The sequence below is a fragment of the Pagrus pagrus genome, assembly GCF_965226575.1.
Source record: "Pagrus pagrus genome assembly, chromosome: 17".
In the NCBI taxonomy this organism is placed as follows: Eukaryota; Metazoa; Chordata; class Actinopteri; order Spariformes; family Sparidae; genus Pagrus; species Pagrus pagrus.
In genome coordinates this window covers 24,889,475-24,905,556 of record NC_140201.1, presented here as the reverse complement: position 1 = coordinate 24,905,556, position 16,082 = coordinate 24,889,475, and the positions used below count along the sequence as shown (strand labels likewise).

At 41.4% G+C, this 16,082-nt stretch overlaps 1 protein-coding gene across 1 annotated transcript; it reads right to left on the bottom strand.

The window, feature by feature from the left end:
- Positions 1–6,571: 6,571 nt before the first annotated feature.
- On the bottom strand, positions 6,572–15,874 carry nr1d2b (nuclear receptor subfamily 1, group D, member 2b). Its single transcript, XM_084380208.1, has 8 exons — positions 14,676–15,874; positions 12,085–12,315; positions 11,623–11,711; positions 11,019–11,163; positions 9,777–10,459; positions 8,935–9,120; positions 8,614–8,824; positions 6,572–8,206 (listed from the first exon to the last, which is right to left on the bottom strand). The coding sequence occupies exons 1-8, from the start codon at positions 14,692–14,694 to the stop codon at positions 8,010–8,012; spliced, it is 1,761 nt and encodes a 586-aa protein (XP_084236334.1). The 5' UTR covers positions 14,695–15,874; the 3' UTR covers positions 6,572–8,009.
- Between the last annotated feature and the right edge of the window lie 208 nt (positions 15,875–16,082).

The window sequence follows — 16,082 nt, the reverse complement described above, 5'->3', positions numbered from 1 at the left end:
AATTTCTCATAGCAGACAAAGACTGTCGCGTTTTCGTGAAAACAGAAGAGAAAGTAACCCTGAAGTGTTACTGACCAAATGTATTGTGTGTATCCTTGAAGCCCAACAAACGTGTGCAATGCTAGTGCTAGTTTTGAAAGAATATTTAAATCTTGCGGTCCTGTTCATATCCAGGTTTGCTTACATGGACTCCATCTTTTGCATTGTTTCTGGCTAAACAGTGGAATACTGTGAAACCTTAAGCAGCGATGTGTATCACGTGCATAATATGCTGCATTTGTGTCCTTGTGTGCAAAAGGATAAAAGTCATAAAAAAATGTTCTACTGTGACTGTGTATAGTTTACAGTTTGGGGAAAGAAATAAAAATAATAAGAAGTAATAATATCTTCCACATCCTGGTCTTCTACCAAACTAGCATAAATTAGATTATTGACATTAGATCCTGACAATATGGGGTATATAAGAAGACAATGATGAACTGAACCTGTAGTATCCATGCAGATATGTATTTTTGCACAGGTGTACTTTTTTGGTATTTGTATCCTGTCTTCAACAGGGGCCAATGCAGATAGATGTTCAATATTAATCTTGAGTTTCAGTCTATGATTATAAGCTAAAATATTTGTGTGAAGTCTTCATGGACAAAGAAGTGAAATCACTTGTTATCTGGTTTCCAGAGGGAACATGAGCTGGCTGCAGATGGTGTTTGAGTCCCAGGCTGCAGGGAGTGGCAGTGTGTGGACAGAGATAGAGGAAGCTGCTTGTTGCCATCTGCTGATGGATAGTGACACTACCACAGTCACACTGCTGTCACATGGTTAGATCAATCTAATTCACTGCACAGATATAAATCTCCTGTTATCGCACCTGAAGTTTCCATCACAGCTTTTTGAATCTCAAAGAGAGATTCAGTCTATTTAGGTGAAATTCATGTAAATTCCCCAGATATTCATTTTCAGTATTCAACAGTTCTAAACAGTTTTTCCTTTTAATATTCTTCTAATAATGGTGTCTTGTTAGCCCATTTGGGCGGGGCACATTAATTGTGAATGACATAATATTAAATATCAACCATTAATCATCATTATCAATATATTATTCATCATCCAAACCATGTCAGCTTCAGCCAAGGCTGCACAATTCTGTCACTGTGTGCTAAGTCACATGACCACCAGAGATCAGAGAAAATGTGTGCTGACGGAAATTAAATTGTGAATAAAAAACATCGACCTTACTTCGCCAAGTCTTTAGTGATAAAAATAGTACAGGTCATTAAAATCTATTAATAATTATCTTTATCGATTGATAGGAAGCTTCCCTATAATCGGCCGTATCACCCAGGCCTACTGTCATTTCATATTCTTGTAACAACACCAACTGTACAAGACATTATCACATAACTTTACACATGTGTTGTTGAGATTGTTCAAAGATGGTTTTGGTCCAAGCAAGGTGGCAAGAAGTAAGGAGGTAGTGAGTAGAAAAGGGGCCACTGGCCCCCCACTTTACGCCCCTGGCTCACATTTTTTTCTTTTTTTGTTAAAGTTGCAGATCATTGTAATCTAGTTCCAATCATTCCTATCCATTCTAGTGCAGCTGTCTGTCTGTCTGTCTGTCTGTCTGTCTGTCGACAGATTTTGTCAGTGTGCTGGCATCACAACCATGCAAGATGCAGTCATGAAACTTTACAGGTGTTTAGTTGAGATAAAAAATGAAGGCAGCGTTCAAAGATGTGTGTGATCTCATGTACTAATGTAGAGATGACTACTCCGTGGGCTCACTCTTATGTCAGAACGTGAACATGTTGACAGCATGGTGGCTGGTGTGATCCCGTCAGAAGATGGTCTTTAGTTCAAACCTGTTTCTAAGTGACCGGCTGTAAATAAATGATATCAAAGGTAAAGACATTCACATCAGCCTCAGCTGTAATATTTAGCTAATGTTACCATTCAAACACACTAAATTAAGCCAGCAAACATGATAAACTTAACTTTGCATCAACATATCAGCCTTCTCCTGAGCGTGTTTGACATGATCACAGAGCTAGCATAGCTCTTACAGGTTTTTTTTGCCAATTAGTTTTAATCATCAAATTAATTTTATGTCCTGAATGGTCCGGATATTTCACAGGCCATGTTGACAATGTGCAGTAAATAAAATACCACTTGAGGGGTCGACAGCTTGTCTACCTGATTATCTCCCCATACCATGCCAATGTCTGCAAGATGTATGTGTGCTGCTGGGGGAGGTGACAGTGAGACTGCCCCACCATGCCCGCCCTCACATGACATCAATATTTGAATACATTTTTTACATCAATCGTGTCATTAAATAGAACCTTCATCACAGCAGACATTTATTTTGGCTTGTCATGGTATGACAAGCCAAAATGTCTGCTGTGAAAGAGGTCCAAAGAATTTTCATCTATATTGTGATGATGTATGACGGCATGTGTGACAATAACCTTGAGTTTTTCTGATTTGAAGCCGGCCTACTTCTTCCACTTCTTTGGTTTCCAGTGCAGTAGGAACGGATTCCTGCTGCTTGTGCAGCTTCTCCTCTGGGACTTCAGCTTCTTTCAGGGGAGTGATGGAGGGTGCATTAGGGAGCGACTCGTCCTCACATTTCTCCCTATCTGAGTCTTCTCTCTCAGCCTTCAGCTTTGTGGAGAGCTCAGGGTTGAGAGAGATCTGAACAGTAAGCTGAGTTTTCAGCTCCTGATGTTTTGCTGCAGATTATTGATTTCCTCAGTCATCCTGTGACGGAGGGCGTCCTGCTCAGCCCTCAAGTTGTTCATTAATGTCATCAGTTTCATACCTGAGGAGTATATGTGCCACTTGCAGCTCCTCATAATCTGTTTGAAGGTCCTTCTTCTTCTTCCTCCTCTTCGTATTATTTCTCACCTGAGTTGCAATCTTTGAGAGTTGCTTTATCGCTGTACTTTCTCAGCCTCTCTTGATCTCTTTTTTTCTTTTCTTTCGTTTTTCTTCCTCCCCGTTGATATACAGTACCAGTTAAAAGTTTGGACACATGATCTCATTCAATGGTTTCTCTTTATTTTTATTATTTTCTACATTGTAGATCAATACTGAAGACATCCAAACTATGAAAGAACACATATGGAAATATGTAGCAAACAAAAAAAGTGTCAAACAAACCAGAATATGATTTATATTTTATATTCTTCGAAGTAGCCGCCTTTTGCTTTGATGACAGCTTTGCTCACTTCTGGCATTCTCTCAGTCAGCTTCATGAAGTAGTCACCTGGAATGGTTTTCAATTAACAGCTGCGCCTTGTCAAGAGTTAATTTGTGGAATATCTTGCCTTCTTAATGTGTTTGAGACCATCAGTTGTGTTGTGCAGAGCTAGGGTTGGTACACAGTTCAATACAGTGAATGGCCCTATTCGACCGCTGTTCTAATACATATTATGGCAAGAACCACTCAGCTAAGTAAAGAGAAACGACAGTCCATCATTACTTTAAGGCATGAAGGTCAGTCAATCTGGAAAATATCAAGAACTTTGAATATATCCTCAAGTGCAGTCGTGAAAACCATCAAACACTTGATGAAAGTGGCTCTGATGAGGACCGCCCCAGGAAAGCAAGACCAAGAGTTACCTCTGCAGAGGATAAGTTCATTAGAGTTACCAGCCTCAGAAACCACAAATTAACAGCACCTCAGATTCAATTAGCAGTCACATCTTAACATCAACTGTTCAGAGGAGACTGCGTGAATCAGGCCTTCATGGTTGAATTGCTGCAAAGAAGCCACTACTGAGGAAGAACAAGAAGAAGAAGAGAAGTGCTTGGGCCAAGAAACACAAGGAATGGACATTAAAACAGTGGAAATCTGTACTTTGGTCTGATGAGTCCAAATTTGAGATTTTTGGTTCCACCATGTCTTTGTGCGACGCAGAAAAGGTGAGCGGATGGTTTCTACATGTGTGGTTCCCACCGTGAAGCATGGAGGAGGAGGTGTGATGGTGTGGGGCTGCTTTGCTGATGACACTCTTGGTGATTTGTTCAAAATTCAAGGCACACTTAACCAGCATGGCTACCACAGCATTCTGCAGCGACATGCCATCTGATCTGGTTTGTGCTTAGTGGGACCATCATTTGTTTTTCAACAGGACAATGACCTCAAACACGGCTCCACACCTGGCTTTCTGACCAAGAAGGAGAGTGATGGAGTGCTGCATCAGATGACCTGGCCTCCACAATCACCCAACCTAAACCCACTTCAGATGGTTTGGGATGATGATTATTGCTGTAATACCTCTTTATGTACTTTCATTCCTGTCAACCATCCATTATAATTGTATACATTGTGATCTCGTTGATCTGCTCTGTACATGCGACATCTATTGCACGTCTGTCCGTCCTGGGAGAGGGATCCCTCCTCTGTGGCTCTTCCTGAGGTTTCTTCCGCATTTTTTTTTCCCTGTTAAAAGGGCTTTTTTTGGGGGCAAGTTTTTCCTCACTCGAATCGAGGGTCGAAGGACAGAGGGTGTCGTCTCTGTACAGATTGTAAAGCCCTCTGAGGCAAACTGTGATTTGTGAATTTGGGCTATACAAATAAAATTTGATTTGATTTGATTTGATGAGTTGGACCGCAGAGTGAAGGCAAAGCAGCCAACAAGTGCTCAGCACCTCTGGGAACTCCTTCAAGACTGTTGGAAAACCATTTCAGGTGACTACCTCATGAATCTGACTGAGAGAATGCCGAGAGTGAGCAAAGCTGTCATCAAAGCAAAAGATGGCTACTGTGAAGAATATAAAATATAAAACATATTCTGGTTTGTTTAACATCTTTTTGTTTACTACATAATTCTATGTGTTCCTTCGTAGTTTGGATGTCTTCAGTATTGATCTACAATGTAGAAAATAATACAAATGAAGAAAAACCATTGAATGAGAAGGTGTGTCCAAACTTTTGACTGGTACTTTATATTTTCTGTTTTTGCAGCTGTTCTTTTGTCTCATCCACACAAACACACACACACACACACACACACACACACACACACACACACACAGAGAGAGAGAGAGAGAGAGAGAGAGAAATAATTAACTTGCATCATTGAAGTTTGAATGAATCATGCAGTTATTTCTACTGCTAACAAGGGTTCAACTTTAGTTGAGACTTTTTCTACACTCTTTCCACAGCAACACTCCTACATCACATATTAATTTTCTGTTCAAAACCAAATTTTGTGTCATTACGGTAAAGGCCAACTACATACAACGCTATCCAAACATGACTAAACTAAATATCTAGAATGATTTCTATCCAAGAGGATCATAGTCAACCATAGTGCAACAACTTTCAAATACTGTAACAGTTGGCATTACATAAACTGCATTACAGTAATTTACATGTTTCTGTTCTACCTACATACAACAGACAATATGAAATCCAATGTTTTTTCAGTCCAGTCATTTTTGACCAAATATACAAATGTGAGTCACCTTTAATTCATAGAATGTACAGTAGAAACAAATGTTACTTCAGTGACAGATGTGCTGCTGTATTAGTATTGTGCAGTAGACCTGTGAAAAATTCAATGTTGAAACAAAACAAACAAAAAATCCTAAAATTCCATGGTTACAATAATCATTCATCATTATCAACATGTGCAAAGACTTTTTGGCATTTCAGAAAAGGCGAAATTTGCCTTCACACTGTTATAATTGTGTTTTGAAAACAGTATTGTGTTTTGCAGATGTTGGAGAATGAATGAGAAAGGAGTGCATGGATTTTGGAAGATGTGGTCACTGGATGCATTTAGTTTGAAAGCACTGAAAAATGATTCAAGGTTTGGTCCACGTAGACTTCTGTTTCACTGACTGTGAAGAGTTTTGTATACAGACATTTTAGTGCAGGTTGCTTCTGTATTGTGATTACAGCTTTGGGTTTTACAGCTCTCGGCTGTCTGGAGCCAAACTCAATAGACAGAAAGCTTGTTTATAAAGAAGACAGTCAACACAGGCTGCTTTGAAATTAAACTTTAAAGTGTATTAGACCACCCAGATTTCTACTTAAATGTACTACAAGGAGTTTTTTTTAACTGGTTATGAAACTGTCTTAAATTAATACTGATGCCTCTATACGACCTACATAAGCAAACAAAACCATCAGTGAGAAAACTGTCACTGGGGTGGATTCCCACTTATCCAGGTCTATCCATGTCATCAAGTTTAAGCAATTGTTTTAATGTATTTTTTTATGGCGTGGTGTTGCGGATGAATTGCGGAGTCTCACAGCCTGAAGGAGCGAGCTGCTCTGTAGTCTGTCGCTACAGCACAGTGTTACACCATCGTTTGGTCAAAGGGGGGCGCAGGTCAACAAAATGTGAAGTCTACTTGTAGAAGCTTTAATTACATATGTTTTAATGCAGATGAATGTCAAATAATTATAATTGAACAAATGATAAAAATGTGAAAATGTTAAGATGAAGTTCTGTGGTTGAGAACAGTTTGTCTTCAGACCAAAATCAATATAAAAATGATTCATTCTGCTTCACAAAGTAACAACCAGACAAATTCAATAACCACTTCACACCATGAATTGCATTTATAAAATTTATTTATATAGATATATTCATCTATACAGTCATGTATGTATGATAGTATGTATGTCTTTATATAGAAATCTATGCATACTGCATCCTTTCACAGAGGAGAACAGAACCACATGTCAGCACTGTGAACACAATGACAGAAGCTCTGGATATTCAAAGGCCAGACATTCTGAATTCACCGACGGGGAACGAAAAGATGGCATCGCAAAAATATCTCAACACCAGCAAATCAGCCGTCACCTCGACTCAGCTAATTTCTTTAAATTACAATCACTTCAGTGATATTACAATCATATTTTACATGGAATAGTCCTGCTTATTCAGTTTTAACTACACTCTAAAGCCTGTATACTGTGTAGAACAAAAATGAAGTATTTTCAAGCAAAGTGGGAGTTGCTGGTGACTGCGAGACGCTTTCTCTGCTGTAAGGTGGCTGACAGCAATGAGTGTCTGAATCGACTGCTGAGCAGGAAGAAAACTCAGACACAGGACAGCAGACACAGGAATCTCAGAAACACATTTTTTTCTTTCTTTCAGGAGAAAAAATATAAGAAATGGGGAAACGTATCTGCACGATGTTTGAACAGGTCTTGAATTTGATTTCAGTGCTTCTCCATTGATCCATGTCCAAAAAGCAAACCACAGAATGACACCGATACATTTGATTTGTCACAATGCCCAAATAATTTAGAAAGAATAACCCGCTACTGACAGAAACACAGCATAGCACGTAAACGACTGCATTAAAACCCTAAATAAGATGTGGTCTTCTTTTACTTCCCTGGTGTGTTCAAATTAAACATTCTGTGGTGACCAAACTGGAAAGCAGCTTCAAGTACACATTCTTCTCATTGTCATCTGCTTTTTAAAGAGATTTCTACCTCATCAGTCATTCAGTATCCAGGGGTTTTTACGTTTACAACTCCGCCCTTTTCACGTGAGAACAGCACCTATTCAGATTAACGTGTGCCATTGAAAAATATACACAAGTTTGTCGACTCCTCACTATATAGCTCAAATCAAAAAGCAGTCACATATTGCACTATGAATGCAAAAATACCAGTCTACACTATACAGAAAAGTGCTTCTAACATTTGTACAGTTGCAAACATACAGTATGCTACACACAAACACAAAAAACATATACATTAATCAAGTGTGTCTGTATGTATGCATTACCATCACACAGGCAGTCACGCCCTACAGTACAGTACAAGAACATTTTATGGTCTTCTTCCCCCTTTAAATGTCACGTTTGGGCTTTAGTTCTATAGAAAGACTGAAGGAACAAAACCCAAAGCCTCTCGGGAGAAGCATAGAGGTGCAGGTGTGGTTGGTGAGGCAGAGTTGATGGTCCATGCCGCCTCCGGGCCCCGTCACAGGCCAGCATAGTTTGTGTCGGGGTGTCAAGTACAAGAGGAAACTTCAGGAATGGACCTTGAAGGCCAGCAGCTGCTCGGAGTGCATGTTGTTGAGCGAGCGCAGGTCGGGCAGTTTGAGCAGCAGCTTGGTGAAGATGGCCGACTCGTTGGGGTGGTTCTTGGTGATGAGGCTTCGCAGGGCACGTATAAGCGTCTCCTGAAGGGCCTCAACGGAGTTCACGTTCTCGATGCCTGAACGATCTGGAAGAATGGATGGAAGAATGATTATTCAGAGTAACATAGAAAGATCAGTATCATTCTATCTGTTAAATGTGAATCCACAGCAACAGCCAATTAGCTTAGCTTAGCATCAAGACTGGAAGAAGGAAGTAATAAGTAAAAAGTACTTTTTCCTCCAAAAGTGGAGTTGTAGTTTAAAGTAGCAGAAAATGAAGTACATTAAAAATTGTACTTAAGTACAAGAACAACGCCAAATGACACCAAAGTTATCTGGGTGAGTAAAGTATCGTATTTTATGCTAGAAATAAGGTCCAGGTTGTAAAAAACGGTAGTTATCCTTTAAATCAATGATTGCATTGTACTTGTATTGCTTTGACCAAATCAGAAAAGAATGAGCCAGAGAAACCACACAGTAAACACAAACCCACCTGCAGAGACCAGAACCACAGCAGTGAAGAGACTCATCTCCTCCTCACTGAGGCCCAGGTTGGTGAGCTTCTCGCTGAAGTCAAACATGGAGTTGAGGAGGTCCCCAGCCCCCATGGCTCTCAGAGTGTCCACGCTGTATTTCTTCCCACCCAGAAAGGTGATGGTGCGGTCTCTTACATCAAACAGAGAGGCGAAGCGAACCACCAACACCTGCAGGACACAAACACCACTCTGTCAGTCTGACGCCAGCTATTATATCACCAGCTTTATATGAAACTGACAAAGATCCATGGCAAGTTGTTTAGGAAAACAAAATGTACCTCAAAGGTTCCAGCCTTCAGCAGGCTGACCTGGTCGGGCTGGGACAGGTCTCTGAAGCCTGGGATCTTCTTGGCAAACTCCACCACCTCCCTGACAGCAGGGGTGAAGCTTTGAGAGAACTCCTCCCACACCTCATGGCCAGACTTATGAGGGTCCACATGAGCAGACGTGTTCATCGGACAAACCTGAGGGCGACACAGAGGGGCCACAGATATTGATCAGCTACTAGCTGAATTCCACACAGCTTTGGAGAGCCTTTTATTCTGTTTCATATCATTGTTTTTGTTTTCTGTCCCCGCAACTCCCCTGTGACTGTGGGTAGCTTTTGTCCAGTGAAAAGGCTCTGATAAACCCACTGATACTGCCTGCCCAGCACCATACAGCAGACAGATACAGTTGGTGATAGTAGCTGGTGAACAGCATTAAGCAGCTAAAAAACTAGATTTCTTTCTCTAGAGTTTTGAATAACCAATACTAATACTCTGTATCTTCGGGATGTGTATACAAGAAACTGTTTGCTAAAGCTTTTGCCACGTCAGTTATATAAAGGAAGAGACTGTGTCGCCTGTGTTTGTTTTACTGCCCCAAGTGGTCAAAAGTGTCATTTAATGCTGAAATTCTGTGTTCATGTCTTGGCTTATTCAGCTCTGACATTGCATTACAACTTCTATTTATATTTTCCCTTATCTTCTATTCTTTTTTGTTATTGTTATTTTATCTAATTATTTATTTTAATTAAGTTTTTCTCTTCTCATTGACATCTAAAATGGTATTTTAATCCGCCTGAGTTCCTTAATTAAATATGTTATTGACTTTGTGTTGTGACTTTTGACTATCTTACCAGATGCATTCTGTTGCCTCCTCTCCACAGGGGCCCGCTGTAGGCTCCGTTGTGGCCCTCTGTGGGTGGAGCTCTGACAGCTCCATGGTTATAGGCTGGACAGTGGCTGGTGGCAGCACTCCTGGACAGTCTGAAGGGGCAGTGGTTGGCTGTGTTGTCCTCCTGACCCTGGGGGCCCAGGCTGGTGGGGGGGTCCTGTCCTGCCATGGTAACCAGGTTGTTGTGGTGGTTCCAGGCATCCTGCCCCTCCTCCATCCTGTGGGTTTTGGCGTTTTGGGCAGAGCCACTGCTCAGGGATCCTGTGGTGGGCGGGGCCTCAGCTGTCAGGCTGCTCTGCTCCTGGTTGTACATGAACGTCTCCTGATGGGCCCTGGTCACTGAGCCGATCACCTCCTCTTCCCCGCTGTCTGACGCACTGGGCGAGGCCGAGCTGGAGCTGGTGTCCATGGCAACGGTGGGTTCAGGGTCAGAGCTGGAGTCCGATTGGCTGGATGGTGAGCAGGAGGGGGCGGGGCCAGTGTCCTCAGAGGTAGGTTCTGTGGCAATGGCCGGCAGCGGTTTGCCGATAGGTAGCGTCTGGCTGCTGTGCAGCTGGTTGTTGTTCATCATGTTGTTCATGGCACTCTGCATCTCCAGCAGCATGCGCTGTTTCTCCCGCTTGGGAATGCGGCCAAAACGCACAGCTGAACAGGGAGGAGACAATCATTTCAGAATGATTCACCTTTTTTTTTTTTAAGTGCTGACTTATAATTTAGACAGTAATGTCAGTTGTGTGTTCAGTTTTTACTCCTAAGATACAAATTTCTTATTTGCTTATTTAATTTCATTAAACACATTTGAATTAACACTTTGATTCTCCATATCCTCCATCTTTATGAACTACTGAAGCATCCGTTAAATACAATGTTGGTGTGAGTGTTTGGTAATAATAAACAATTTGCAAAACATCTGTAGTGGTTTACTTAAAATATATTTCTATGTGCTGATTACATTGTTAAGTAAGTTACCCATACTTCTAAATGTCTGCAGCACATGTAATGCTATCTGTTAGCAGAAATATACATTTTCCCTGAATGAAAGTGGCCTTTTACTGATGAAGACATCAACAGTGACAACGGTACAATGTGTCTCTGTTAATTGACATAACACACACACACACATCTGAGTAATCCCTGCTCTTGATAGACTTAATCGATGAGTGCTGCTCTACTGAGGCTGACAGTGAATACTACGTTTACTCACAGTCTCGTGACATGCCCACCATCAGGCATTTCTTGAAGCGGCACTGCTGGCAGCGGTTCCTGTTGATCCTCATGATGGGGCAACTCTCGTTCTTAAGGCACTTCTTATACTGGATGTTCTGCTGGATGCTCCGCCTGAAGAAGCCCTGTTAGACAGACATAGGGTTTATTTTAATTCTAATAATCACCATTTCATTTTAGCCTTTTTATGTTCAATAAATAAAATATATTATTTACAATTGTTGCCACCTTTAGTTGCAGTAAAACTGTATAATATGAGCTCATCAGCATATCAGTCTAAAACGTGTGTGTGTGTGTGTGTGTGTGTGTGTGTGTGTGTGTGTGCGCACGTGTTTCCACTCTAAGGCATGCTGTGGTGTGTTGGCTCCCCACAGTTAACTAGGCCACACAGCAATGATCAGGGGGAGCTGATTTAAATATGGGGAGACTGAACTAGTTTCCCTCGGTCTCTGGATGGAGCTGTACAGATGGCTGCGCTGGCAGTGACCCACTTCAACTGCAGCCCAAAGTCATTGCTACACCCACCACTGTGATTCTCATTTGGTGCTGATGTGCGCATGTGTGTGTTTGTGTGCCTTCCTCACCTTGCAGCCCTCGCAGGCATGGACGCCATAGTGGAACCCAGAGGCAACGTCACCGCACACCTTGCAAAGTAGCACCAGGCCGTTGATTTCTGATGGATACAAAAACATATTCTTAAAATGTGTCTGAACACAACAGTGATTTTGCATATTTTAATGCCTCACCTACACAATGTTGTTTTTCATTACTACCAAGCATTTCCCTAAATCTAACTTAAGTATTTAGAGAGATTTCCTGTCATATCAGTGTTTTTTCTTTGAATTTGGTGGTTTTAGCAATTCACTTCAGTAAAGGTTTACATCAACTTGCAGTGGCTTGACAGGGACGATGATGATGATGACTTGAAATAGTCTCTATTCAACCCTGCTTTAACTGATGATGACTGTTTGCTTCCGGTTTCTACATTCATTGAAATGAGCGGAAAGCAGCTACCTTTCTAACACATAACTGATTGTCCGACTTACTAGTGATGCCACATTTTGCAGTGGAGGAGGAACGTCCACTTTTCTGAGTCCCTGGAAGGTTTTGGCTGGCGGTGGGGAGGGCGGGGTCAGCCGGCTGACCCTGCTGGTGGCAGCTGGGCGAGGATCCGCGAGGCGGGGATGACGACTGATAGCTGCCATTGGAGGAGTCGCTGTGGCACGACTCAGGGCTAGAGCTGGAACTTGAGGAGCTGATGTAGGCTATTACACCTCCTGGTGGACAAAGGCAGAGAGAAATGGGTCATGATGACACGGACTGCAGCAACAACGCTGTGCAGAGATTTGTTCTATAAAAGATTCATGTCAAGTGTATTTAGATTTAGTTTTTTAAAAACAGCTTTCATTTTTATCTTTAATAGATAAGGCGTTTTGTTTTTTATATTTTACTTCCCGTCAACAAATCCCATTAAAAGACCCAAACCAACAATGAACAGTTATTGTGCGAGTACCTAAGCCTGATATATCTTATTATGCAGCTGTACCACTGTGTGACATGTTCCTTTATTACTATTAACACACATGCTGTAATTTATTTTCATTTAATTCCACATACAGGATCCTGCTGCCACAAAATACTCGATAAACAAATGTGTATGAATCCAGAAAGAAATTATTTCCTCCTGTTAACATTACATAAATAAGAAAAACATACAAAAAGACCAGCTTCATCCTTTAATTTTACTTTTTATCAGCAACTTCTATCAAATACTGTGTCCAATCTTAATACTTTAATTCAATCCTTTAATATTCAAGTTTCTGTAGGTGGCGCTTCATCCTTTGTCTGTTCTGTCATGGAGGCTATGACCGACTCCCTGCTGCTTCCCCTGCTGCACTCAAATGAAATTCAACTCTCTCTCAGCAGCTCCAGATGCTTTTGCTGTGGGACGTACGAGCGCAACATAAAGAGGACAGATCATAACACGACAACAGCTTTCTCAGCCAGTCGGAGCCGAGCAGACAGGTCGCTGCTGCTGAGCCAGTTTTTCCCCTCAACATAGGCTGACCTGATTTCTTCCCCCTGCTATTCTCAGTGATTAGGTAACAGCCATTACATAATGTCAGCTTCACATGGGTGTGTGTAGTAGGTAGTCTGGCCCCTCCCTGCAGCCATTCACATATACAGGCTGCTTATCCAATGGATCGAGTGGCAAATCACATTCTGAATGGGTCGATTTTATTTCACCCAAAACATACAGATATAGCTAATATATTTCATCTTAAATCAATGGACACAACATCCTACATTTTAGTCTGATGATTTTCAGACAAATATTGCCCAGTAATACATGACACTACTGACATGAATGTGGACTGGCAAACAGCGTTTTACTGTACGACATCATTTCCAGAGGAAAAAAACGGACAGACAACTTTAAAAAGCTGTCTTTGGTCATCAGCTCTGACCTAATTGAAAGCCCACGTCCTCAGGAAAAAAAAATAATAAATCCATATATCATTTCAAGAAATGAGTGTCATTGCATCATAAAAGTCCCAATCAACATACCCATCATATCTGTGTTAGATAACATGGACACTTGAAAAAGCCAGACAAAACTGTCGAAACAGAATTTCCAAACATATTTTGTAGAATAAAGTCTTACCTCAAAATATCATGAATCATTTCAAAGTGTAATGATATTAACAAGACAGTCTGCTACAAATTCAACAATTATCAATCCTGCTTAGTTGATAATTACGTTGAACTGTATTGCCAAGTTAAATATTGAGTCAAGTCGTCAAATTTGTTGTCTTTGTTTGATTTATTCTATTTAACTTGAAAAAACTGGAAAACTGTAATACATAAAAATGTGCTGCATTCAATGAGAAGTGTCACAATTGATCGGAAACCTATTGGGGCTGTAGCAAGGGAAATGTGACACTCTACACTAACCGTTTCTATTAGTCCTGAGTTCATTGAATCAGTCATTTCAACATTATAACCACGGTTCAGATGGGTGTCATTTCTAGACATATTTTTCATCCCTCAACGCTCTGAGTGACGCTGTGTAACATACAAAGACTATTGTGTGTCGTGTCCCACGGGCCCTGAATGCACCATAGCTTCAGGCGTTCTTCAACACGCCCCCACGTGGAGCAAAGCGAGTTCCTTCCCGGGAAAACTGGGTCACCGCGCTCTGCTGTGAGATGCCTCACGTGTATCCGCGGCGAGACGCCACACCAGCTCGATGGGAGGGATTATGCAATGTCTACGTCACGGCGCCATTCGGCCAATGAGCGGCGACGCACGGGGAGCGTAAACACAGGTGCACATGGCTAGGCTGATGGGTCCATGTGAGAGGAGACGACTGCAGTGCTGCTGAGGCCAGCTACTTGGGTAACAACAACAGCCCACTGGTACTCCTAACCCAGTTAAACTGAACACACCAGTGGACATTTTAACCTGCAACATTTAAACTGTTTTCGACGGTTTGAAATAAAAGACGAGAGCGTGCCTTCATCATGCTAGTCGTGCTACTTTTACGACACATTTCACTGGATCAATAGCTCAATGTTAAAACACACAAGTAACGATGCAGCCACTGTCATTGAAATGAGAGTTGAAGCTCACTTACCAGCTTTGGTCGACTCCATTTTCTGAGAGTTTGGGGGTTTTCCTCCTCCTCTGCTACCTCAGTGCTGAATCCGTTTTTCTATTTTAGTGTTCAGCAACTGAAAAGTCGCTGATTAATCTCGGCTGAGAAACTGGCTGGTAAGCTACAACATTTACAGCAGAACCCGATAAAGACCGGAAAACTACGGTGTGTTGTCAGTGACAGACGGACTAGCGAAGATTTAATTACACAGGGAGGAAAAATGTAAGTTTTCACAGACCCGGATTCAACGACGCCAAAAAAGGCAGGTTTTTCGTCCTCGAAGCCGGCGGTGAATTTCTTCCGTCAGTTGAAAGAAACGACACGACTCGTCTGTTGTTGTTTTTTTCAGTGTAATTGAGCTACACCTAGAAATAAACCGGCCTCCATTCAGAGCTAGCACAAGAAAAAAGCTGCGTCGAAGGCGCAACACCAGTGGTTTGAGGACTGGTTTCGCAGTGGCTGTTTCGAGTAGCGAGTGCAACCATGTGACCCAGTTCACCGGCTCCTCCCTCCCTGCAGCCCTGCACTGGTGTCAATTTAACCCACTGACATACTTTCACCAATCAAAGTGAACAAAACAGTTGGCGTGTACATCCTGTGTTAAAAAAACAAGAGTATGTTGCAACGTACTATAGCTGGCCTATAGTTATTTTATTTTACATGGATTGGTCTGATGCAAAGCGGTTCTTGATCTTTATGTGAAATGAGGGCAAAGGTAAACTTGTAAACTCCTGACTAACTAATTGGCAGGTATGTCTGCACACAGGTAAAAGTTTCCACTCATTTGCTTTATGTATTTTAATGCCATTATACATTTCATATATTGCAAAAGCTACTTCCTTTCCTGTATAAAATTCATCCTCTAGTGATTGCTCCTGCTGGAGCTGATCCTAGCTAACACTGGGCGAGCGACAGGGTAAACCCTGGATAAGTCCTAAGTTCAACACAGGACTGACATATAGGGACAAACAACCATTCACGCTCACACTCACACCTACGGGCAATTTAGAGTGACCAATTAACCTAACTTTGCATTGTAGGAGGAGTAACCAGAGAGAACCCATGCAGATACAGGGAGAACATACAAACTCAGCACAGAGAGGCCCTGCCCCAGCTCAAATTTAATACCCTCTGGACACCTTTGTGGCAAAAATGTACACGCACAGAAAAACTGCTATTTAATCATCATACATCAATATTTCTTTCTGCCTTTTTTTTCATAAATCACTTAAACAACTTCACACTTATTCAAAACTACCAAACATTCAATCATTTTCAGGATGTTAACCCTTTAAATGCCAGTTTAATTATTTGAATTATTTCATTATTTATTATAAAATAACACAAAAAATGAATTATTTTCCATTTAATAAATAGTAGGGAGAT

Coding starts and splice junctions, on each gene's coding strand:
- nr1d2b (XM_084380208.1), bottom strand. Junction 11,164..11,622: donor ATGCCTGCGAGGGCTGCAAG/GTGAGGAAGGCA, acceptor TCTGTCTAACAG/GGCTTCTTCAGGCGGAGCAT. Junction 10,460..11,018: donor GGTGGGCATGTCACGAGACT/GTGAGTAAACGT, acceptor CTCCCTGTTCAG/CTGTGCGTTTTGGCCGCATT.